This window comes from Saccostrea cucullata, unplaced genomic scaffold (genome assembly GCF_032062105.1).
Source record: "Saccostrea cucullata isolate Sc308-1 unplaced genomic scaffold, CSIRO_AGI_Scuc_v1 ctg5473, whole genome shotgun sequence".
Classification (NCBI taxonomy): Eukaryota; Metazoa; Mollusca; class Bivalvia; order Ostreida; family Ostreidae; genus Saccostrea; species Saccostrea cuccullata.
The window spans coordinates 4,987-32,497 of record NW_026929530.1 but is presented as its reverse complement, the minus strand read 5'-3'; the positions used below and the strand labels follow the sequence as shown (position 1 = coordinate 32,497).

General features: G+C 33.7%; 1 protein-coding gene across 1 annotated transcript; it reads right to left on the bottom strand.

Moving 5' to 3' along the window:
* Window positions 1-9,925: 9,925 nt before the first annotated feature.
* LOC134281120 (cyclin-dependent kinase 5-like) lies at window positions 9,926-22,222 on the bottom strand. The gene is made up of 11 exons (XM_062763584.1): window positions 22,120-22,222; window positions 20,145-20,233; window positions 19,413-19,480; window positions 16,538-16,655; window positions 14,905-15,000; window positions 14,231-14,305; window positions 13,863-13,959; window positions 13,699-13,768; window positions 13,391-13,451; window positions 10,896-10,976; window positions 9,926-10,468 (listed from the first exon to the last, which is right to left on the bottom strand). Exons 1-11 carry the CDS (start codon window positions 22,154-22,156, stop codon window positions 10,337-10,339), a joined length of 924 nt encoding a protein of 307 aa, XP_062619568.1. The 5' UTR covers window positions 22,157-22,222; the 3' UTR covers window positions 9,926-10,336.
* Between the last annotated feature and the right edge of the window lie 5,289 nt (window positions 22,223-27,511).

Below are 27,511 nucleotides of genomic sequence, written 5' to 3'. Positions count from 1 at the left end.
ACTTTAAATGGCTACAACTTCCTGATACCTTACCTCATTTGCAACAGCATGGGATTTAAATCATAGAAATTTAACTTTTTCTAGATTAATTCATTAGGTATAGGTCACTGTTTTTCCATGCATGTCATTTTAAAATAATAGAAAAGACAACATGCGATAACAATTTTTGAAAGATTTGCTCTGAAATTGAAAAAAAAATCTAAATATCCGTTTCTGTTTTTAAACACACATGTTTGAAATTTAAAACATACAATACCTTTTCATGAAAGATGTAACAATATGATATAAACATAATTTCAAAAAGTTTAAAATAACTGTTTCATGCACGTGTGTTACTGCAATCTATGAAATTGGCTTAAACTTTAAATGGCTACAACTCTTTTTTTCATTTCATTGAAGCTATCACACCTATTTAATAGAACATTCTCCTAGAAAAGGCGCGAAGATTTACATCATGCACGTTTGTGCACGTGCAAAATTTGTAAAGTGATATCTTATTACGCTTCATGCAATCACATGCGACGATATATACATACAGTTAAATTTGAAATATTGGTATACAATTTGATTTAAACGCATTGATTTTTCTTAAATGGCAATTCGGGTTTAATATTAAATGCGTTACATCAATTTTTTAGCAAGATTTTGCGAGTTTTTTTTCAGGGGAAGCCTCTTGGTTTGTCGCAACGAGTTTCTTTTTAGTTAAGGTCTTCCGTCTTCACGGAAGACCTTATAGTGATTCTATTGTTTCTTATTATTAAGGTCTTCCGTCTCAACGGAAGACCTTATAGTGATTCTATTGTTTCTTATTATTATTATTATTATTATTATTATTCTTTTTTTGACAAAATTTTGTGCACGCGATTTCTCGAAAACTATTCAGTGGTTTTTCACGAAACTTTCACAAAATATGCGCCTTTACATGAAGTTGTGCAGTCTGTAATTGTTTTTGGAAAATTCGCTTCCGGTGCCAAGTTATGGACGATTTCCTGATTTTAAAATGCGATTTTGTCGCGCACTTTTATCAAAAATGGTAGAGAATATGAACTGGAGACTTATTGGAGATGATAGATCATGACTTTGTGGTTTGCAGAATCGCCTTTTCGTGCGTCGTCAATACTTCCGGTCGTTACGAGATGCAAATTTAAAAACTCGTATTTTTCAAACTTTTTTGTTTTTCAACATTTTTTATTTATTTTTGGAATGATAATAGAGACCCTTTGATCGATGCTTACTATATACGTTGTTTGGATTTTGGTTAATCAGAACTCTAGATATTAATATTTGAAAATCTGAAGCGAACCCAAGATGGCGGCTGTCTCTGTCAACTCCGCCATTTTGCGAGTAGGGGTTTATGGAGGCACCTGAGCGTTTGACTAAATGATACATGAAAAGTAAAAAAACTACGTGGACTTTCACCTAGTAGTACGCTGCAATTCAGTGACAATCTTAAAACTTAATTTCCGTTTTATTGCTTTAGTGTAATTGGGCTAGATACGTGTGTGCAATGTGTTAAATTTACTTTCTTAACGTCGAAATAAAATAAAGGCGATAAGTGGAAGTTGTTTTATTTAATATTTAATTTCATTGAAGCTATCACACCTATTTGATAGATCAGTCCAAAGGATAGGCACGAATATTTACTCGTAGTGTTTGTCGCCAGATTATGAATAGTGAACCGCCTTTTATGATTCTTAGACAGGTGTACTGTTGCAGGTGTACTGTATACATAACTATATTTAGAGCAGTATTCAAAATTTATTAGTTTTTCACAACGTAACCACTGTGTTTCCCATGCACACTTGAGTCATATTAAACTAATACAAAAAACAGAAATAAGAAAACTTTTTTTTTAAATAAGATCGTCTAATGGAGTTTATATTAACATTCTTTTCTCAAAGATATTTAAAGTTGAACATTGAACATAAATGAAATCTGATTCCTTGACCGTCGAAGGGTGAGACATGTCTTTCATCGAACCATTTCTACTTTTTCATGAAGGTGTAAAGAATCGGGTTAGTTCACTTTGGGGATAAACGGGTAATTAAAAAAAATTAAAAATGATTACCATTTCACTTCTTTTGTGTTACTTACCTATATAAGATATAGAATATGTACAAGCTGTTAAATATACTTTCTAAACCTCGCAATTTAGGCTTAAAGAACTTTTTTTCTTTTTTCTTTATTCTATTGAAGCTATTACACCTATTTAATGAAACATTTCAAAGAAAAGGCGCGCAGATTAACTTGTGGCGTTTGGCGCGAAATTATAAATAGTGGCGCGCATTTCGTGATTCTTAGACAGGTGTATTGTTGTATATTCAAGTACATTTATAGCAGTGGACTAAAACGCGTAATTTAAGAGTGTTGGGAATAAAGAGGAAAAAAGCGCGTTGGATTTTCTTTGTGACCCAATTTATTTTATCACTTTTTCAGCTCGATTTTAGGTTCTTTTCCTGAATCGGACGGAAGACCTCTCGTTGCTCGCAACGAGATCGTTTCTAGGTATGTCGCCCCGAACGAAGTCGGGGACGACATATTGATATTGTACGCATGTTTTTTTTATCCAGGCTGTTTCTCGGAGATGGCTGGGACAATCTTCCTGAAACTTTCCTCAAAGGACGATCACTGGTTGTAGTTGTGCAGTGAGGTTGTTCAGTTCCAATATGTCTACCGTTGCCATGGAAACCTGTAAAAAGCGACAAATTTTGTCCGAGAGTGTTCTCTCTGGTCCCTTAAACGTTCGTCATGAAACTTTTCTTATTTTAATGATTAGTATCTGTAGTTATGCAACTCGCATTTAAAATTTTCAAATAATCGATTATTGCCATGGAAACCAGGTGAAAGTTAAAATTCTTTAATTTCAATTTTCTCAATAACTACGCAGGCAATCGTTTTGAAACTTTCAGTGTTTATTCCTTGCAATGTGTCAAAGTGATTTCTACTTTTAAAAAAATTTTAATGAGTCGCTCACAGTTGCCATAGAAACGAAAAAGAAAAAAAGATTCAGATGTACACATGTGTTCTCCAAGGTCTAGGTCAAAGGGTCAAAGTTCTTGGTGTCCAATAAAAGTTCTTTTCACAAGGATTACATATTTGAAATACGAAAGCCCTAGCCCTTACCGTTCAAACGTAAGGTACTATGTTCAAGACAACCCCCCCCCCTTTTTGAAGCGCACTGCCAGGTAGAATACACAGATATAACATATACAATTTACAGGTAACGTTTTAAAAGTTTCATTCATAAAATTCAGTTCTCCTGATGTGATTTGATAGTTTGCCAACAGTCATTCTTCTTCTGTCTTGTCTCTAGATTTTATAATTATTTTGTTTTTTTCTATATAAAAAATAACGATTGTCAACTTCATTTATTAGCATTTCGCGTTTTTTGGTATATCTATTACTTGTATATTATTAATTTCATTAAATAGTGCAAGAATAAATTAGAAAATTGGTACGTTATTTCCATAGTTTTTATTCATTCATAAATCTTTGGATCCGCTCCTATACAGGTGCGCTAAGCCTTGATCACTACTGTACTGATCATACGACTGGATGGTTGTCAAAGCTTAGCTAATGGACCATTGTTTTAGTGATGATAAAAATGAAAGTCTTGTCCAATACGGGGCGACATATGCTATTGCTTGCAATAGCAGACTTTCTAGTTATTATTATTATTCTTTTTTTGACAAAATTTTGTGCAGGCGATTTCTCAAAAACTATTCAGTGGTTTTTCATGAAACTTTCTCAAAATATGTGTCATTATATGAAGTTGTTACATCCGAAGAGAAATTTGGAAAATTCTCTTCTGGTGCCAAGTTATGGACAATTTCCTGATTTTCAAATGCAATTTTGTCGCCCCTTTTTCTCGAAGATGGCTAAAGATATGACTTGGAGACTTATTGGAGACGATAGTTTGTCACTTTGTGGTTTGCAGAATCTCCTTCTCTTGCGTCGTCAGTACTTCCGGTTGTTACGAGATGCAAATTTTAAAAAATCGTATTTTCAAACTTTTTTGTTTTTCAATATTTTTTATTTATTTTTGGTATGTTAATAGAAACCCTTCTTATAATGCTTACTATATAATTTGTTTGAATGCTGATAAATCTAAACTCTAGATATTAGTATTCAAAAATTTGAAGCGGGTTCAAAATGGCGGCTGTCTCTGTCAACGCCGACATTTCGCAATAGGGGTTTACGGAGGCAGCCGAGCGTTTGCTTGAACGAAAGTAAAATAAGGATAAAAGAAATGTAAAGGAATACTTGGATTGTCACGTCGTAGTGTCATTACAGCTCTGTGTCAAACTAACGTCTTCTATAATTGGTTTTGGCTGGTTTTCAAAGTAGAAAAAGAAAAGACTAAATGTGCAAATGAAATTCGATACCTAATATCATTTGTTCACCACGGAAAACTGATCTTAAATCATACATATAAGTAATACTTTCTCAAAAAAGAATATCAATTAATATTGAAAGTTTAAATCTTAACCACTGTTTTTCCTATGCACACTTGCGTCATATTAAACTAATAAATAAGACAGAAATAAGAATTTTTTAAAGATCTCTTGATGGAGTTTATTTTAGAATTCTTGTCTAACAGACCTGTTTCAAGTTATCGAGCATAAAAGATATCTGATTCCTTGACCATCGAAGGGCGAGCCATGTTTTTCGCGCGAAACGTTTCAACCTTTTTCGATTAAGTAATCGGGATAGTTCACTTTGGGATAAATAGGAAATTGAAAAACGTTTAAAATTCATAACAGTTTCACCGCTTTAGTGTTACATGCATATATACAATATAGAATTTTTAAAATGTTTTTAACATACTTTCTAAGTCTCAAATCTTAGGCTATAAGAACGTTCTTTTTTTTAATTTCATTGAAGCTATCACACCTATTTAATAGAACATTCTAAAGAAAAAGCGCGAAGACTAACTCGTGGCGTTTGGCGCTAAATTTTGAATAGTGACATGCCTTTCATAATTTTAAGAGAGAAGCATATTCTTTAATATATACAAGTAGATTTAGAGAAGAGGTCCCGATAGCGTAATATTTAGTGCGTTGGAATTTTATGCTAGCGACTTGGGTTCAACCCCCCTTGTGCGCAAATCTTTTTTTTTTTTTTTTTACTTTTTCAGCTCGATTTTACGTCTTCTTTCCGGAATCGGACGGAAGACCTCTCGTTGCTCGCAACGAGTTTCTCATCTAGTTAAGGTCTTCCGTCTCCAACGGAAGACCTTCTACTGATTCTGTTGTTTCTTTTCCACTATTATTATTATTATTCTTTTTTTTCTTACCGATTTTGTGCAGACGATTTCTCGAGAACGCCTCGACAGTTTTTCATGAAACTTTCAGCAATGATAGGAAACTATTTGAACTTCATGCGTTTTTTTTTATTTTGCCGTCGTCACTTCCGGTCGCGAGATATAGCCATTTTTCTGTTTTCAAAGTGTCATTTTGTCCGAGAGTGTTCTCGAAAACGGTTGGAGATTGGGTCCTGAAACTTTCAGGGATGATAGATTATGACTCCTAGATTTGAGAAGGATATATGGTTTTTGTTGCCGTTGCGTCCGTCGTCCACCGGAAGTAGTTTAAAAATATGCAAAATTTTATTTTTTTCTTTTTAAAATGTTTCTTATGAAGGCAAATAGAGTGTCTCATGTAATATTATGTCCACCGGAAGTCATTTTTCCCAAACCGGAAGTAGTCCAAAAAATGAGCATTTTTCCTCGAAATTATCAGGGATGATTCCTTCACACTCAGAAAGGAGTTATAGGTCATTTTAAGTACTTCTGGTCACACCGGAAGTGAATTATAAAGACTGGAAGTTGTTTGAAATTGATAGATTTCACTCTTAAATGTGTTCTCACGTATTTTGAATAATTGATCTTAACACTTTTTTTCATTTAAAGTTGTTTTAGAACCTTATCAAAAATCGAACGGAAGACCTACTCGTTGCTCGCAACGAGATCTCATCTAGTTATTATTATTATTCTTTTTTCTTCTTATTTCTTCTCCGGTACTTTTTTGTCCGCGAGTGTTCTCAGAAACTGTTCACCAAACAAAGTTAAAACCTTTTTAGGGTTAATAGGTGTGTTGTGTAGATGTGCGGAACGAAGGTCATTTTGCGCGCATACGCATGCACGTGCGGGCGCGTGAAGTGAGTGAAATGACTGATATAATTTATATGGCCATAACTTTTACATTTTTTGATGAAATACTTTAAAACTCATTATATGAGGATATATTAATAATGTAGATAATATGACATGGTCAATTAATCACGAACTCACGCGCATGCACGTGCGCTGCCTTCTGATTGGCTGAAACAAAAATCTCAATATCTTTTTTGTTTTTTGCGGAAATGCTTTGAAATTTTAAACATAGTCATGCATTAAGATATACTACAGTATGATATATAACAATTTTCACGAAAACACGCGCATGCACGTGCGCTGCAATCTGATTGGCTGAAACTTTAAATGGCTATATCTCCTTTGTTTTGTGACGAAATGCTTTGAAATTTAAAACATAGTCATGCATTAGGATATCCTGCAATATGATATACAAAAAATTTCAAGAAATCACGCGCATGCACGTGTGCTGCAATCTGATTGGCTGAAACTTGAAATGGCTATATCTCCTTTGTTTTTTGACGAAATGCTTTGAAATCTAAAACATAGTCATGCATTAGGATATCCTACAATATGATTTAGAAAAAATTCTTGAAATCACGCGGATGCACGTGTGCTGCAATCTGATTGGCTGAAACTTGAAATGGCTACATGTATAACTCCCATGATTTTCAACTAAACAGGATGGGATTTACAACATAGATAGATATAAGGGCCTCCTACAAGAAGGTATGGTCATCATGCACGTGCACGTACGTGCGTGCATTTGGAATGAGTGAAATTGAATGGGTGATTTTTAATACTTTTGGACTAAATGCTTTAATATAGAGTATATTTAAATAAATAGAAAGTGTAGATAAGACGATATGATCATTACGCACGTGCATTCACATGCGCACGCCTGCAATGTTAAACTTTAAAACTTTAAGAAAAGAATATAATTGGTATCCTTCTGGGAAAACGTTGTTAAAGTCAAAAATGCACAGATTTTGTCTTATTTAATAAGACTTACATGGAATATGGCACCAAAAGGGACTAGGGGAGCGTTTGGGGAACATCTGTAACGGTTCCCGTTACAATTAGCACTAGTTTATATTGGTAAAATTTTGTGATTTCACTTTTTCAAGAGTTCAAAGGAATTTTTAAATATACAAATCTGATAGGTAACACTTCTCAAATATATTGTTGCAAGTACTCCTTAAAGGTTCTCCACTGCTGTTAATATTTTATAATTGTGTTAGAATTTGTAAATAAGAATTTGACCGTATTCAAAGATATGAAACGCATGTATTAAATAAACACTAGCCTTTTGTGATATATGTGTAACAGGCTTTTAAGTTCATCTGAGCCACACTTTCCCAACTAATCTTGTGCGCCATGCCTCGGTCTAAAATTTTATTCAACAAAAATAGTGAAAATTTCAACAAAAAATTAGGTCATTTTCTACATTTTAGTAAAATGAATGTAAATTTAGATTTATTTTCGTTTAAAATAAACCTGTTTAAACTTGTTAAAATAAATTTGTTTCAACAATAACTTTTTACTGATATATCTTTATTCAATATCTACCAACACTTAGCAGCTAGACTAGCTGTACGTTCAATACAGATATCTGCCATCAGGCACCTAGCTGCTAGGTTCCCTATGATCTTGAATGCACCCCTGTATTCGGCATTAGGGCCTTTGAGCAGTTATCTGGGGTCTTTTTCGTGCCAGCAACTACAATATGACACATGACCTCAGTTTTTACGTCTAATCCGGGCACTGGTCTCCACATCCTGAAGTGGGATTCAAACCCAAAATCTAATTATTAAAGAGGGTGTTGCAGAAACTCGCGATTATTCCCTATATATCGAGAAGGACATTTAAATACCCTCGTTATGTCTAAATATAGATACAGCTACGTAGAGGACTATGTTTACGGCGGGTATTTCCTGCTTGATATAGCAAAACACTTTCGTAATTTGGCACGAAAAAGATTAGAACAACAAAAAGCACAATGGCTTAAGCAGCATTTTGAAATATACACTGTAGACATCGTGCGAAAATATTTTTCATGAAATAAAACTGCGTCCCATAATCACACTGTGTGTGCTACATCCAAGACATATTATTTGTTTCAAATCAAATCTTGGCTACTAATTAAGAGACCAAAATTGCAACAACTACAGTATTTAAAAAATAAATTATTTAAACAATACAGTAACTTTATTTTCCAAGACAAAACTAAATAAAGCATTGATTTTAAGTCACAGCATATCAAGGAAAACAATTTAATCCTGCATTTCTATTACAGATTAGTTATTTAACTTCCAGACATCCCCCCCCTCCCTCTCTCTCTTTCAAAATAAATATAATTTCATTGCACTTCCATTACATTTGGAAAAAAATATGCAAAAATAATCCATACCAGGATTCGAACCCATTCTCTGGTAAAAGTACTAGTTGGAAGCCCCCCGGCATATCCACTAGACCATTTCAGACATGATGATTCAGAAGTGTTATTTAACGTATACATTTTGCATTTCGTTTGAAGAATAATTTTTATTCAATTTTTGCGTTTTTCAAAAATGTGCCTCTTTGAAACAAAAATCGGAAATGGCAGTTTTGAAGAAAATTCCTGCCTCTTTGTGTATATATCAAAATTATTTTGTTTCAAGGAGGCACTTTTTCAGAACAATGGGGATTCCCTATTTAAAAAACGGAAAATCTGATATATTTTGCCGTAAGACTAATTTTCACATCATTTAATGGCAAATTGAAAGTCAATACGCAGCTTCCAAATATTGTTTCTCGTTGTGTTTTATATATTGTTGCATTTGAAAAAAATTAATATGAGTTTCTGCAAGATAAAAATTACTCTTTTAATCTGCTACATATTTAGGGAAAATAACAAAAGAACTGCAACACCCTCTTATATAAGATACATAAATATATTAGAATGTACAATCTTTCAATACAAAAGTAAATTAGAAATAAATCATAAAACATATGCTTGTTACACTCTTTTTTTTATATTTATTTCTTGGACCATCCATTGGTACACAACATAACATCACAGTTGACCTACGGGCATACATTCATACATAACGAACAATATCTAAGACTCACAATAATCAACAATAAATCTATGGAGTTTTCATTATTATTATACTGTAAAATATACAGAAGATATGGAAATTCTGAATTATGCACTATAGAAAATAGTGAAATATATGTACGAATACTGTACTTGATACAAGTAATAATTTTGCGTCTGTTTTGAAAAATAAAAAATCAACTATGAAAGTAATTTTGTTTAAATCATTGTCAAAGTTAAAATGATTTTGAAAATCAGAGAACTGATATACCCTGATTTATGGTGAGCATCAGAAAAAAATTGGACTGCGGAGACCATGACATAATTAGATAAATATTTAGCTAAAAATAAAAAAAAAAAAAATTAGGAAGTACTTAACTAACATGATGTTGAAACAAGTGATCATTTACCATTTTCTGGTACATACAGTCATCAAATGACTGACATGCTAACATTCAACGTAATCTGAATATCAGTTTTCTGGAAATTTTTGTTTACCAGAATAATTATACATTACAACATACATGTTATTATCTTTTCATTTTTACATCTATCAAAATTCTATTATTATTTGTACATGTTTTCAATATGTGCATGCTGACTTTTAAGTAGATTTATGAATCTGATATCTTACCAAATAATACACACTCAGAATTATACTGTATATCCCTTGAATAGCTATAGAGTATATCATATACAGTTTTCTTTAAAAATTATAAATTAATGTAAATTATTTACATCTATAACAAAACATGTTCAAACAAATCACAGCCATACATCTTTTGAAAAACGTTCCCTTTTCCTTCTCAATTCACTACTTTTATGTACAAACAATGCTTAATTCAAATTTTCCTTGTATATGTGCATGCTTGTTTTTGGAGCTGAAATTGGTTTCACACTGAATTACTCAGCTGCATATACATGTAAATCACATCTTTATACAAACTAAAAATAACACGTCTTTTGACAATCTCTTTAGATGACCATTCCTTTAAAATTCAGCCAAGAATAAACATTTTACACCCCTTCAATATGCCAGGAACAATTCACATGTACATTCCCTAAGCGATGAGATCATACACTCTTGACTAGAATTTGTTGTCTCCTAAAATGAACCTAATGGGTTATCTCCCTTGTACAATGAGTGCGGAGTTATCTGTAGCAAGTTTAATGGCAGGGTCAAGGTCACTGAAGTATTGGTGAAGCATGCCCTCCTCGGCCGACAGTCGTCCTGGTGGGTTACAGATCAGGAGCCGCTGAAAGGGGAGAGCAGGTAAAAATAAAATATATAAAATAGATAAAAATAAAAGACAGAGGAATTATTAATCAATATTTAAATTACATGTAAACAGTGTTGAATTAATTGTAAAAAAAAAAATCAAGTACAGTCAAACATCATTTACTCAAATCTGAGAAATAGAACTTTAGAAATATACTGAGATATCCAATGATTTGAGATAGCAAGGTTAAAATACATAAAGTAAAAGTCGAGATGATATATAAATCATATCAAAATATCAATGGTTTTAATGAGACAATGAAGTTCATGTGTATTTAAAATTAATTAAGAATTCAGTAAAAAATTAGAACTGAATCTGATGCATAATTCAACTTTTTCATATTTTTAACCATAAACAATAGTTTCATTTATCAATGTTTGTCCAAATTGTTAAATAATATTACCTGTAGGAGGTCACGTCCCTTTGGATTTAACTTTGGGACGACTTGCATCCATGTTGTACTGACATGATACATAGGGAATGGCTGCAAAATTCAGAGGACTACCTCGTCAATAGAAACAAAGGGAACAGATGCCACTGATTTGTCACTACATGTAGTAATTACAAGGTTACATATATAGAGTACTGTAAACGTATTACATTTAGCGGCGTATTCTTTTTAGCGATTTTGGCGGAAAGCAGAGTCCGCTAATTCAAGTACATCGCTAAATGTCTTGTACATTAACTTTTATAATTAGCAACTTCAGACAGCGCTAAATCAAATCTACCGGTACGCTAACTTGTTGAAAATTGAATTTTTGCCAAATATCGTACACGTCAAATGTAATACATTAACAGTACCTTGTATATTAGGTTGAAGATTGGTTCAGTATCACATATGCATCACAGAAAAAATACCTAACAGGCTTAATTTCCAAATCACATGATAGCAAAAAATATACATGCAACACATCACTATTAATGTTTACTGTGTTAATATTCTTTAACAAGGAATGAAAAGAAAAAACATGTAATGGTTGACAACAAATATAACCTAGGACCCCTGCATAACTCAACAGATGCTTCATCAACTGAGCTACCCAAGCCAACATTCTTGGGCCAGCCCTTAATATATCTTTATTTCTTCATAAGAATACTTTTGACCAAAATCTGGTGTTTTTTGTATTTTGAAAGGGATTATTTTCTTTATTTACATATTGCCATTAATGCTCTAAAGGGCCCTGTTGACTAATACAAATGCTGTAAAGGACTCTGTTTACCTTGCATGGGTAACGGGATGTTTCACGCCGATGCATGGTTCGCACAGCGATGTTTCGCGCCGATTCTGTTTCGTGCTTATATGGTTCGCCCCGCGATGTTTCGCTCCCAGAACATAAATGTATGCTATTTATTTCGTTCGTTTTGCAAAAAAAATATTATAATATCTGTAAATATTGATGTAAGTATAGAAATTTTGTATAATATTAATGAACATTAAATTTGACAAACAAACTTCCTGGTGGATTATTCTATACACATGTTCTCAATAACACAAATTATATGTTTTCAAGTTCAAGCAGATAATTGCTCTACGACTTTATAATTGCTATAATGAAATAATTCTCACCTTTTGATACAACTAATTACAACTAAATTGTTGAAAACACGCGCTGAGCAAACAGGCACCATATTAACATTTAGGATCCGTTACCTGTGGCACCGCATGTTATTAAAAGTCATGATTTTGAGCATACAACACATATTTATATCAAAGATTTAATAAATTATCTTAAATTATTACAAAATAAATGAAATATTCTCAGTGCGAAACAGAATCGGCGTGAAACATCCCGGATTCCTTGCATGCTGGGTGTTGACTAATACAAATGTTCTTAGGGGCCCTGTTTACCTTACATTCTGGGAGTTGACTAATACAAATGCTGTAAGGGGCGCTGTTTACCTTGTATTCTTTGGAGTTGACTAATACAAATGCTGTAAGGGGCCCTGTTTACCTTGTATTCTTTGGAGTTGACTAATACAAATGCTGTAAGGGGCGCTGTTTACCTTGTATTCTTTGGAGTTGACTAATACAAATGCTGTAAGGGGCCCTGTTTACCTTGTATTCTTTGGAGTTCACTAATACAAATGCTGTAAGGGGCGCTGTTTACCTTGTATTCTTTGGAGTTGACTAATACAAATGCTGTAAGGGGCCCTGTTTACCTTGTATTCTTGGAGTTGCCTAATACAATACTGTAAGGGGCACTGTTTACCTTGTATTCTTTGGAGTTGACTAATACAAATGCTGTAAGGGGCGCTGTTTACCTTGTATTCTTTGGAGTTGACTAATACAATGCTGTAAGGGGCGCTGTTTACCTTGTATTCTTGGAGTTGACTAATACAATACTGTAAGGGGTGCTGTTTACCTTGTATTCTTTTGAGTTGACTAATACAAATGCTGTAAGGGGCGCTGTTTACCTTGTATTCTTTGGAGTTGACTAATACAATGCTGTAAGGGGCCCTGTTTACCTTACATTCTGGGAGTTGACTAATACAAATGCTGTAAGGGGCCCTGTTTACCTTGTATTCTTGGAGTTGACTAATACAATGCTGTAAGGGGAGTTGACTAATACAATGCTGTAAGGGGCCCTGTTTACCTTGTATTCTTGGAGTTGACTAATACAATGCTGTAAGGGGCCCTGTTTACCTTGTATTCTGGGAGTTGACTAATACAAATCCTGTAAGGGGCCCTGTTTACCTTGTATTCTGGGAGTTGACTAATACAAATGCTGTAAGGGGCCCTGTTTACCTTGTATTCTTTGGAGTTGACTAATACAATGCTGTAAGGTGCCCTGTTTACCTTGTATTCTTGGAGTTGACTAATACAAATGCTGTAAGGGGCCCTGTTTACCTTGTATTCTTGGAGTTGACTAATACAATGCTGTAAGGGGCCCTGTTTACCTTGTATTCTGGGAGTTGACTAATACCTGGCCAGGACTCCTCTGTGGGTGTTCCAAGCAATCTTACAATGTCAAGGATTATTTGTTTATTTATAAAAAAGTATTCACAAATGAAGTAAATGGGATTGTGCTGCAGGCAAAGCCTATTTTAGCCATCTCCTTCAAGAAAAAAGATTATATATATTTAAATTAAGATTGGAGAATTTAACCCCAATCCAGAACTACTTATCAAGTCTTATCTATATGAATTTAAAAATAACAGATAAGCATGTGTGCCTTTATATTACTTTTTGAGGTTTTAAAGGATACTTAAAAATTCTTTTGAGTTGGTCTTCCACATCATTGCCTGGGAAGAGTGGTCTGCCAGCATTGGTCATTTCTGGAAAAAAATGTCATAATATGTGGCAACTCATCAGAAAAATAATGTAAATATAAGAAATGAATTTATTTTGAAATTCAGTTCAAAAATGAACCTGCAAATATACAGCCCGCCGACCACATGTCAATGGAAGTCGAGTACATTTTGGCTCCAAACAGAACATCGGGAGGTCTGTACCACAGCGTAACCACCTTAACAGACAAACAAACAATGTAAAATATTTAATAAATCAAGCAGAATGTCAGAAAGTCTATACCATACCCTTAAATTAAATAGTTCAAGAATCAGAGGGAGTATAAATGATAAAATACTGTGACCAAGTAATATAGCTACAATTTAAAAAAAAAAATCTTAATAATCTTTTAATAATATTTACATCTCTTGTACTATTTTAAACTTACAGTAAAAATATTGCTTTAATTCATAAAAAGACTAATAACTATGATAAAAAATTCACAGAACCTCGGCAGAATAAAACCGCACTGGTATTCCAAATGCTCTAGCCAAACCAAAATCTGCTAGTTTCAGTTCACCATTCTGCAAAAGAGTATGTATTTGAATATAAGAATGAATATTAACAATCCGTGATTCTGTCATAACAAATTAAATCTCCAAGTGCAATGCATTCAATCAATATTCAGACAGTGCAGTACAGCAGTGCTAACTTCTATTTTCAATTCATTGTTTCTACTTTGCATCACTGGAAATTTCTTTCATATGTAACGGGAGAGGAGTAAACGCAGCAGACCGATCTGGTATTCGAACCTGGGCCCAGTGAAACTCCAGCAGGTGCTCTACCAGCTGGGCTATCTGGCCACAAGTGATCGAACCCAACTGACTGCCATACATGTAACAGTAAAAGATCATTATCTTGAACTCTATGGGACCAAGAAAAAAACTTTTGAGATATTCAAGGATTTGAGATATTAAGGGCTAAAATACTTCAACTTAGAGATCAAGTGGTTGCCATTGGTTGGGACTTCTAAATCACTTTAAAAAATGTATGGCATTTGATTGAGATACTGACGTTTGGCTTTATATGAACATACTACTGTGAGTTTACCTTGATTGCCAGTAGATTCTACAGCTTTATCTCGAGTTTACCTTGTTTATCAGAAGACTCATCATGAGCTTACCTTGTTTATCAGTAGATTCTGGGGCTTCAGATCTCTGTGTAGTACATTGTTACTGTGACAGAAGGCCAGTCCCCTTAGCAGTTGGTACATGAAGGACTGAAAAATGAAAGCTTACTTTAACATTATTGACAAGATAAATAATTAAGAATAAATAAACATATAACCAGGGTTCTCCATGAGCTGTTTTACTGTGTTGGTCCCGACACAGTAAAATTTTCTTAAAATGAAACTTCAATCAAACAATTCTACCATCTTTCAATTCAAAAGGGTAGAGCACTTAACTAGGGCTTCACCTTGCATAATCAATTATCTCCAAGACCCTCACCGGACTTCACGCATGAGGAAACAAAGATAAATAATTTGTTTTCATACTTTGCCGCACTTCACGCATGAGGAAACAAAGATAAATAATTTGTTTTCATACTTCCATGTAACGGTTAATTAGATGCATTAAAAATACATTGTATTATTTAAAAAATATATTCAAATATGTCTTTTCTATAGAGCCACGGCTCTATAATTATGTTGGCACGTGTTAAGTCAAACATAACATGGTACCGAAATTGTTTAATCGATGTACATGTAAATACATGTAAATTGTTTTCATTTTTCGACTCTTAAAATTATTTTATGATTTCTTTTTTTTTTGTAATTTGGTAATTTGAAAACTGACAAAAAATCACGTCAAATTTACTTTCAAAAAAGGAAAGTAGTTTGACTGTATCGACCAGAATTTCCTCTGCTTTTCAGAACATTTAACAATATGTACAACAATACCATTAATTTTGTGTAACGAATTAGTGATTTTTACAAAAAGTGTGTGCATGTATTCTTTTGTAATTATAATAAATAGTTATTCAGTTGCGAATTTGATCGAGGAAATACCCCAAAATTTTAGTAATTCGCGTAAACTCTGCAACACAGTAAATGTTCAAACGATGGAGAACCTTGTATAACACAGATGACTGCAATGAGGCTTTTGCTGAAGAAAATGTGATTGCTTAAATTAAGACTCCCATTTAAAAAAAGTTTGTTTACAGCAATTGCCATAGCTTGCCAGGAAACTGTAATTTTTCAGTTTAAAGTAAAGATATCTCTCTTTAGTCTTTACAATATACATGTACATATAGTTTGTTTGTATGTTGTTTAACATCCCTCTTGAGAAATTTTCACTCATATGGAGACGCCACCACTTGCCGGTGGAGAGTTGCAAATTTTGTCAATTGCTCAGCACTCATGGCCGTAGAGCAGTGAGGGATCTTTTTCATGCCAGCACCTACTGCGACACAGACCTTTAGTTCATATTGTCTCAACTGTTCTTCTCATACCACTATAATATAGATATTGTAGTTTGCAGTTAGGTATGAAGTTTTGCGTTACATCATGATCTCTTTCATCAGAAGCATCCAGCGTAAACAATTCACATGATTGGTCAACTCATATTGTCAACATTGATAAGGAAATAGTCTGTTGCACGAGCAACCAATCAGGGATAAGAAGAAAGTTCCAGTCGCAAAGCTTGCGGTTAGGAGGCGTGTACAATACACCTTGAGCGCAGTTGTCAACTAGATCGTGACGTAACGTAAAACTTCACACTTAACTGCAAACTATGATAAAGTATGGTTTATTTCACCTTGACAATGTCCTGATCTATCTCCCCGTTACAGCTGTCAAAGTACTTCTTTAGATCCTGGTCACAATACTCAAACACCAGGGTCAGTTTCTTCTCACTGTGAAGGACATCATGTAACCTGTTTGGAATAAAATGTTAACTTTGTCACTTAATAACACAAGCATTACAGTAAAACTTAATTCAGAACTTATTACACAAGACTTACAGTAAACTTAAGAACTTATTTCATAAGAATTGCAGTATTAAAAACTTTAGAACTTATTTCATCTGATCTGAAGAGTTTAGCATCTACACTACCTAATACTAATCATGCTTATCATGAATGTGTTGTTCCTGAAAAGAATTTCAAAGATTCTTCCTATATATATTCTTATGTAAATTTTGATGAACATGTGTGACCCAAACCTACAAAGTACATTCCAGGAGTTGTGATTTGAATAAACTGATAAGACCACGGAACATTACCTGGTAAGATTGGAAATATGCAGTTTACGTCATTTCTATCTGTTACAATCAAAACAGATAGAAATGATGTAAGCTGCTTGCCAGTTAATACTGATTACTCTGCAGTCTTATATATCATGACATGGGTTTCATGATTTGAATAAACACAGTATATAATGAAGATTTTAAATTTTTACTAATTCTTCACTATCTCCCCTAAAGAAACAAGAGGCCCATGGGCCTTATAGGTCACCTGAGCATCATGCAACAACTTTCAAATGATTGAATTTGGTTCATGTTTTAAGCTAGATGCTATGGCATTCACAATTCTAAAAGAGGCACCATTGCTTATCTTCATTATACACTTAGCAATTGTTTAGTTTGTTTACTTAATATGGATAAGCACGGTAGGGGAACAAAAAAGTATGTCAACTAAGTAGTAATATTCAGCAATAATCAGGAGTGCTCCTACCACACATGAACCCCTGACCCTAGGTCTACACATTGCACAATTTTTGAAAAGGCACACTTGCTTATCAAAAATGTTTGATTAATACCAAGGAGCAGATTTCAAACAATTCATTTTCAGTATATAAGTAGAGCCCCCCCCCCCCCCCCAGGGCCTTGAAATTCACAATTCTGGAAGAAGAGCCCATCCCATCATAACCATGATAACCATGTTAATAGTTCATTCTGCTTATTACCCAGGAGTAGAGAAAAAGATTTTCATAGATGTAATGTATTTTCACCATATAATCATTATAGAGCCACATCCTAACACCATAACCCCTGACCCTGGGCCATAAAATTCACAATTTTGGTAGAAGCATTCTTGCTCATCATAACTATGTCCTTAATTAGATTATTTAATACTGTAGACGTACTTTTTTCCACGGGGTCATAATTCCGCGGAATCTCAATTTCTGTTTAATCCGCGGGTAGAAAATTACGCGGATTTTCTAGATTGTCTCTATATGCCTTACATTTATATTAAGTACGCTTGGACAAATTTCCGCGGAAAATTTGTGACCGCGTACATAGCGTAAATTAATACCATGCGGAAAAAAAGTACTTCTACAGTACTCAGAAGCAGAGAAGAAGAAAGATTTAATGCATTTTCTCTATATAATCAATAGAGCCCCGCCCTAACACCAGAACCCCTGACCCTGGGGCCATGAATTTCACAATTTTGGTAGAGGCACTCTTGCTCATCATAACTATGTACTTAGTTAGTTTATTTAATACCTAGTAGCAGAGAAGAAGATTTTCAAAGATTTAATGCATTTTCTCTATATAATCAATAGAGCCCCGCCCTAACACCAGAACCCCTGACCCTGGGGCCATAAATTTCACAATTTTGGTAGAGGCACTCTTGCTCATCATAACTATGTACTTAGTTAGTTTATTTAATACCTAGTAGCAGAGAAGAAGATTTTCAAAGATTTAATGCATTTTCTCTATATAATCAATAGAGCCCCGCCCTAACACCAGAACCCCTGACCCTGGGGCCATAAATTTCACAATTTTGGTAGAGGCACTCTTGCTCATCATAACTATGTACTTAGTTAGTTTATTTAATACCTAGTAGCAGAGAAGAAGATTTTCAAAGATTTAATGCATTTTCTCTATATAATCAATAGAGCCCCGCCCTAACACCAGAACCCCTGACCCTGGGGCCATGAATTTCACAATTTTGGTAGAGGCACTCTTGCTCATCATAACTATGTACTTAGTTAGTTTATTTAATACCTAGTAGCAGAGAAGAAGATTTTCAAAGATTTAATGCATTTTCTCTATATAATCAATAGAGCCCCGCCCTAACACCAGAACCCCTGACCCTGGGGCCATGAATTTCACAATTTTGGTAGAGGCACTCTTGCTCATCATAACTATGTACTTAGTTAGTTTATTTAATACCTAGTAGCAGAGAAGAAGATTTTCAAAGATTTAATGCATTTTCACTATATAATCAATAGAGCCCCACCCTAACACCAGAACCCCTGACCCTGGGGCCATGAATTTCACAATTTTGGTAGAAGACTCAATGCTGATTACAATCATACCAACAGTTTGACTGCTTGATGTCTGGGAGTAAAGAAGAAGATTTTTAAAGATTGCACTAATTTTAGTGGTTTTTGCCCCACCCCCCAGGCCCCAGGGGGGCAGGGACCACGAAATTCACAATTTTTGTTCCCCTTTACCCATAGATGCTATATGCCAAAATTGGTTGAAATTGGTTCAGTGGTTTCAGAGAAGAAGCTGAAAATGTTTAAATGTTAACGCACGACGCACAACGGACGACGACGGACAAAAACAGATAGCAATAGGTCACCTGAGTTTACTCAGGTGACCTAAAAATGGGGTTTCATTTCAACTTTCAACAAAGTTATATTTCCATCACCCTAGGACGCTTTGTAGAAAGTTTGCTTACCTCACAATATTCTTGTGCTTCAGTTCTTTTAACAAGCAAATCTCTCTCAAAGCTGAACTTGGAACACCCTATCAAATTAACATTAACATTATTAATTCAGAAAAATGCATTAATTTTATGAAACATCTCTAAAGAATGTATTTCTCACACTTTTAGGACTACATGTAATTATAGCAGGAATAATGTAAAACAATGATCATTATTACATCTTTATTTGCAATTCTTCAGTTTTGAATCCATGGCATTCATTCACACCTATAAATTTTAACGAGACAAAATTCTGCATACACACAATGATAAACAAGTTGGTGAATACATGTTCCAGTAATTAATTCACAACCAGATATGCTCTTGAGAAAAAGAAGGTCGCAAAACTAGTGGATGTTACATGCTCACAAATAAAAATTGGTTTACAGTAATTACAGTTTACATGAACAAATACAAATATGTTCTACCTAATCTATTTATGTACTGTAGACGTACTTTTTTCCACTGGGTCATAATTCTGCGGAATCTCAATTTCTGTTTAATTCTTGAGTAGAAATTTACGAGGATTTCCTTGACTGTCACTAAATGCCTTACATTAATATTAAGTACGCTTGGACAAATTTCCGCGAACAAATTGAGACAGCTTACATAGCGTAAATTAATACCATGCGGAAAAAAGTACTTCTACAGTATTTATTGCATAATAAAATTTGTTCAAATCAAATCATTGTTTGTATCATATACCTCATCGTCATCATCCAGACGCACTCTCTTTAAGGCGACAACTTCATGTGTTTCTCTGTTCTTGGCTTTAAATACTGTTCCATAGGTTCCTGAAACCAGATTACTTTATTTCATTTCTTTCCAGAAAAAAACAAATGTTCATGATTAAGATTAAATTACTTGCAGCTAAAATAAAACAGCCTATTACATTAGGGACAATTATACAGAACAATAAAAACATCTTTTTTGTAGATCAAAATACTGTTGAGTCTTCATTGTTTGAGTGTGTCACTGTGAGGGTATGTGTGTGTTGGATGAGCAATGAATGTTAGTGGATTTTCATGAGTCAGTGTCACCCTTACTCATGAATGTACATTCCCCTCAAAGCAAAACTGTGAACACATTGGTTCATTTAATCCCCAGTGCAAAGATTCTTATCCATGAAGTAATATCTATATGAATCAATAAAGCTTTGACTGCCCATACACATTGAACCCCCCTCTCCCTATAAAAAACTGGGGTTTTATTTGGATAAAACTTTTTACATTGGATATATATGGTTGTTTTATTCTGTATGTGTTCTAAGACAGGACAGCATTTTCATTAGGGCATGATATGAGGATTTGTGTATATTATGAGACTTTCCTACATTAACTATCCAGAAATTTTAGTGAGCTATAGATCTGCAGCCTGGACAAGTCCAGCACAAACCTTGATTAAGCTATAATAGCTTGAAATAGCTATAAATAGATTTATTTAGTTATTCACAATAGCCTGTTAAAGCAATTTATATGTGGTACCTCCAATTACTGAAATGCTCTTTGTCAAAGTCAGCAGTTAAGTTTGTCGTTTCCTGTACACTTTGGCTGACCTTGTCAAATTGTGCATTGCATTTTATTTATAAACAGCTTTTGATTATTAGAAGTTGAATTCTAAAAATCTTTTTCAAAAAACTTACGTTATTATTCTTGCACGGTACATGACTTATGAGGTACTGTAAATAAAACAGTGTACTTTACATCTTGTACTTCTGTCATATATACTTTCTTCTTCTTCTTTTAAAATACTTGACAAGACATGCGGAATAAAATTTTGTCAACAAAACACAAGAGAGAGAGATGGAGAGAGAAAAAAGAAGAGGAATCATTAAATCATAAAATATGTAAAATTACAACGGAAAACTAGAGGTACTGTGAGCAATGAGCTCACTAAATGATACCCCCCGCCTCCCATATGATTATGATGGAAAAGTCCATGTTTTGTTGTGGCCAGGAAACCCAAAGTATGTATTGGATCAAAAAAGTAAAATAGGAGGTGCACAATGGCAATATGTAATAAAGATTCTGTGAAAGTTTCATTAAATTTCACTCAGTGGTATAAGAGGAGTTGGGGATAAGAGATGGATACCCCAAAGCGTAACAGAAGGACGGACAGACGGACGGACGGATGGAAATACCGATTACTATATACCCTCCCACTTTTCAAGCGGGGGGTATAATAACATCCTTCCCGCTGAGACATTGTTGCAAGAGTTATCGCTCATAGAGGTCACAATATTAGAGGGAATTATTTTATATTTGTGTTCAAAAAACACAGTTTTTTTTTTTTTAAATATCATAAATTATCATAAAATGCCTGTTAGAATTTAATACAAGGGGCATTTCGGTAGTTTTAGGGGGCATTTCGGTAATTCGGATTACCCATTTATCATGTTTATATGAAGTTAAAAAAATTGTAGGAAATAGACAAAAAGTCTCAAGGATTTGACAATGCATATATCTGTTCTAAGGGCATTGTATTGAGAAGAGTTCAGAGTTGAATATTATAACAGCACCAAGGTGTGACTGTTTGTACAATCTGAAAAAATTACACGAGAAAACTAAAAACAATGTTTATCTAGATATACATCTGTTATTACATCCAAAATTTATTTTCTGGTGTGCAACGCTAAAAATAGCATGAAAATGAAATGAGCACAATGGGAAAATTCACAAACCTTCTCCAATCTTCTCCAATTTTTCATATTTTTGCATTATTTTGAATAATTTTCTTTGAACCGATTTTTCTATCTGTGTTAAAATGCTTCTTCATAATAATATGAATTTACTGATACACCTCAAACTTTTAAGCGATGTAGATTAGGTAGCAATCATCTTGTTCGTGGTTTATTCGATTTTTGTCAACTTGATCGCAAACTGACTCATATATTTAAAAAAAAAAAAACAATATAAGAAAAACTAATATACAGATAATAATAATGATTAAAAAATATATATAAAAATCCTGACAATGAATTTAGATTAATTGTCCTCTTCTATTAATTTAAATAAAAGAAGAAAACGTTATTTTTCAGCAAGAATGTTATGTAGGTTTTCTTTTCGGCGCTCGTTTTTAGTTTGTCTGTTTGTCTCGGTTTTGCAGTCAACTGTTCCACATTCTTTTTCATTATCTTTATGGCTATATTTTGCTATTAATCGTTTGTTTTAAGTATCAATAGCATCATCAGATTCATTATGAGTGTCGAAGAGAAATGCCACCACTATTCAAGCTCAAAATCAATTCAAACAATTATACTAGTGTACAAAACTGGAACAGAGAAAACACGGTACATCATTTAAAAAAAATCAGAGACGGGATCAGGTGTCATGGAGGAGTGAACATCCGCTGTTGATCTCAGTCACATCGACGTGCGATTCAATCCTTTTGATCACGTGAACAGAAAAAAAAAACGTAGAATTTCAGTGTGTAAGTAATGGCCTATATATTAACAATTTGTTTGAAAAACGTCAGTTAATGGTACCTTAATTAAGGAGTGATTGTATTTTATTGCTGATAAGGTTATGTATCAAACGAGGCAGTTGATATCCTTGCTTCATCAACTTTTTTGTTGTTAATTACTAATAACTTGCTTCGTAAAAAAAGATCGTATGCGTAGAGTATGCTGTTGCATGCATGTGTATCGAACTGTATCAGCTGTGTATCAAGTGAGAAGCATCATCATTAAATCCATATGCAGGTAATTACATATAGGCACCTGATCGAAATGAATGGTTCTCCCCCAACCCTTCTGAACAATTACTAATCGAAAATAAGTGAATTCCAAGCCTTCAATACCTACGTTTCGTAATATCTGATGCCATTTTCAATTTTTTTGTTTTAGAGATAGTCCCTTCATTAAAATAGACACAAAACCTTTTTAACAAATAGAGGTCTCCGCTACAAGAGAAAATTTCAACACAGTATTGCCAATGAAATTTATGGCAAATGCAGATCGAGGAGATAGTATGGCAAGCCTTTTTACTATTTAGTCGTGAAATAAAAAAATTCTATCTATAAGAGAGATATCTCTTTCGCTTATAAAGATATCTCTTTGATTAATAGAGATATCTTTCTACCTTAGAGAGATATCTCTTTTAACAAAAGAAATATTAAAAGAGATATCTCTTTTTGTAAGAGAGATATATCTATCTTACTTAGAAAGATATATTTATAAGCTAGAGAGATATCTTTTTAAGCGAGAGAGATACTATATCTTTAAGCCGCAATAAGCGAGATAGATATCTTTAACATGGTTAAAGAGATATCTTTCATAGTTAGAGAGATATCGATCTCTTTAGATTTTCAAGTGAAAGAGGTATTTCTTTTTCCAGTGATCCTTAAAATAAGATAATTATTTCTCCCCTTTCAAACGAAAGCAAAACAAGAAGTAAAGTCTCTGGAATAATTTCACTTTATGAGAAAAAAAAAGACTGAGAATGTCATACCCAGAATAATATATGTAATTAGACGAAAGGCTTGCCATAAGAAAGTGTTTCACAAGCATAGAGCTTCTGTCTATTTCAAGTGATAATGTTTTATTTGTCTTAAATACCAAGATTAGAGACAGTACAACCTTGCTACCTTTGTTGATAAAATGTATTCAAAGAAACATCAGCCTATATGCAAATTTATTCAAAACTTTGATTCCTCAACTGTTTCTGCTCAGCTCACGTAGCTGTGGAAAAAGATATGTGGCAGGAAAGTATGGGCCTTTATTAAATGTTCAGAAACGTACCATTGGTGGGTAATCTTGGTCTGTCTATCTAGATCCCCGATACCGTGAGAGTACAGTAACATGAAATATATGGAGATAACGAACCGTATTCAAGCACAAAAGTCCATAAAACAATACAAAATAGGAGCAGAGCAAACACAGACCTCCAAAACATCAGAGGTGGGACTAGGCGCCATGGAGGAGTGAGCATTCCCTGCCGACCGGTCACACCCGACGTGTGCTCTTTGTCATGATCGGGAAATAACCGACAACTCTGTCGTCAATCCAGTGTGTAAATAATGGACTAACAATTGATATGAAAACATCAGTGTATATTTGATTGACATAAATGATGACTTTAAACGAGACTGTTGATACCAAGTAATCTTGTTTCATCACCTTTTTTTGTCAATAATTTACCTCGTTTTATAAATTGTTCATAGGTAGACCATGCTCTTGCGTACCGAATCAACTAACAGATATACTTCGTATGCAGGTGATGAAGGTATATAATTGTTGCATAAATAAGGGAAGTTGACGATTGGAAAGTTAAAGCTATCACGTTTACTATAGAGCTTGGTTGATATTTTACCATTAACGTATTTTTCAAGTAAAATATTCAAATATGAAACAGATGTGTCAGACTCTGTGGTATCTTTTATCTCAAGCTCACCGACATATCGTCATAAGAATGGAAATAACCATTGTTACAACGCACTTTGAAAAAAAAATTTCAAAGTGCGTTAAATTTGGGACCAAATCAACGCACTTTGAAAAAATAAAATTTCTTTTCAAAGTGCATTAATATCGACCATATTAATGCACTTTGAAAAAAATGTATGGCTTGGTCCAAATCTTAGGTATGATAAATAATTGAACCTTTTGGATAACTTTTCGGTAATAGGCTCACTCCAGGATGTGAAACAGAGCGATTTTGAATTTTTCAGTTTGCATTTATTTTTTGTCAACTAAAATTAATTGAAAGTTTTCAACGTCATAGTAGTTATGCAAAATAATACATATATTTGGGTGTAGAACAAGTATCAATACAGGGAGGACGGGGGGTTACGCACACAAATGCATGTTTAGCATTTAAAGATAAACGTTTACATATTGTAGGCATCGAAAATTGGGTTCCACTTTCAATTTGCTACGGACAGCTATGTACAGTGTATAAGAAAAAAAGAGTTAGGCTGAGAGTATTGACCTTCTACTCGTCTTCTCCTTGTTCTCAATTAGGGTAAATCAAAATATGAAAATTAAAAAGGTTTTTTTTTTAAAGATCAATTATCACAAATTGATTCTCTCAATTACTACGATCTAAGTGTAAATTTTTATACATATTTTTTTTCAAAGTGCGTTAAAAGTCCCCATAGTATGTTGATGTACACTCCTAACGCACTTTGAAAAAAAATTTCAAAGTGCGTCGAATGTGTCCCAAAGAAAGTGGGCGCACTAGATGGGCAGTCGGCAGGAATCATTCACACGAAACAATTCAGCTTCAAGTAGTTTTAATACATATCTTATACATGTACAATGAACCTAGAAACTTCATGGGAATGGATTTCTGTCTTATGTTTTTTTATTTGAAAATAATTTTTTTTTTCAATTAAAAGGTGTCCTGAAAGATTTATCTATGCTGGATACATTTAATAGAATTTAATAGAAGTCTAACACTAAATAATTTTTGTGCTCAGTTTTCAAATGCAGTGAAAATATTGGATGTAACAGAAAGATCGAAGTTGCTAGTTTTTTTTTTTTTTAATATATTCAATATATTTTCATCAGGAATAACTTTGTAGTTACAAGTTCATGTATGTTTATTTCTATTTAGCACTATAAATGACAAAATGTGAACGCCTTGAAAAATAAAACAATGAATGTAAAATAATTTATAAAACATAATTTTGCAACTTTATTCAAGGAGTATATTTATTTTACTACAAATTCAAAGATTTCAAGCAAAAAGAGAAAAAAATAGAATGAAAAAATCACTGTATTCGAACCCAAAATGCTGCATCGTTATAGCTCGAATCCAGTGACAAACCAATGTAGCTACCGCGGGTCACTATACCTAGCTAGTATTTAAATCATTATTTAAAGCCAAAGCCCTATATAATTGGACTTTGTCAATTTTCTACCAAAAAATAAATAGAAAAAGTTTAGATTTTGGTATTTCAGGGTCGTCTCTCCATTTTTTAAACAGCTTGAATAAATTTTACGGTAAAAAATACACTGATAACGCATTTAAAATTCATGGAGAGAAGACCCAGAATCAACAAAATTACTGAAAAACGGCTACGAAAGAGTCGATTTTTGCATCATTTGACTCGTACGCCAATATTCAGTTGCATATTCAAATAAAACCAAACATATTTTACTGAATATTTGCCCATTTTACATTCACCTACAACACAGTCGTTGGCTAGGTTTTGAAAAAAATGTATAAATCAATAATAATTAGGGTCTTCCGTCTCCAACGGAAGACCCTTTAATTATTCTATTGTTTCTTTTTCACTTTTATTAAGGTCTTCCGTCTTCAGCGGAAGACCTTCTTGTTATTCTTCGGTTTCTTTTTCCCTATTATTAAGGTCTTCCGTCTCCAACGGAAGACCTTGTTATTCTTCGGTTTCTTTTTCCCTATTATTATTATTTTTTTTCCAACCGATTTTTGTGCACGCGATTTCTCAGAAACGGCTCGGCCGATTTACATGAAATTTTCATATGTAATAGCTAATTAATCGATCTTGATAGGTTTTTAAGTGTTTTGATGACGTCACTTCCGGTCGTGAGATATGGACAATTTTCTGATTTTAAAATGCAATTTTGTCTTGATTTAGTAGGGAAAACTGCTGAAGATATGAACTGAAGATTAATTGGAGATGATAGTTCATGACTTATAGCAATGCAGAATCGCCTTTTCGTACGTCGTCAATACTTCCGGTCGATACCGGAAACGAATTTAAAAAACACAATTTTTCAACTTTTCTTTTTTTATATTTTTGTTTTAGAATTGAATAGAGACTCTTTTGCAGAAGCGAAACATGTAATTTGTTTGAAAATCGAAAAAGCCAATCTCGAGATATATGCATTTGAAAACGCGAAGCGGCGATCTCAATGGCTAAATGGTTAGCGCGTTGGATTGTCACGCGGGCGACCCGGGTTCGATCCCCCGTGTGACCAAAAAAATTTTTTCATTTTTTCTGCTCGATTTTTCAATATTTTTAAATTTTAAACCATTTGGAACAATATATTATAAACTTTTAAGCATATCTTGCGTAATTAGGGGTCACAAGGGGCCAGAATGTCACATCTTTGACGCTTTATATCTCGAAAAGGGGAAATATTTTGATAA

Bases quoted from the DNA above. Each gene is read 5' to 3' on its own strand.
- LOC134281120 (XM_062763584.1), bottom strand. From the start codon at position 22,156: ATGCAAAAATATGAAAAATTGGAGAAGATTGGAGAAG. The intron at 19,481-20,144 runs GTATATGATACA...TTAATTTGATAG, and splicing joins GTCTGGATGATGACGATGAG to GGTGTTCCAAGTTCAGCTTT. The intron at 15,001-16,537 runs GTGAAATAAACC...TTCATTTTTCAG, and splicing joins TAGATCAGGACATTGTCAAG to TCCTTCATGTACCAACTGCT.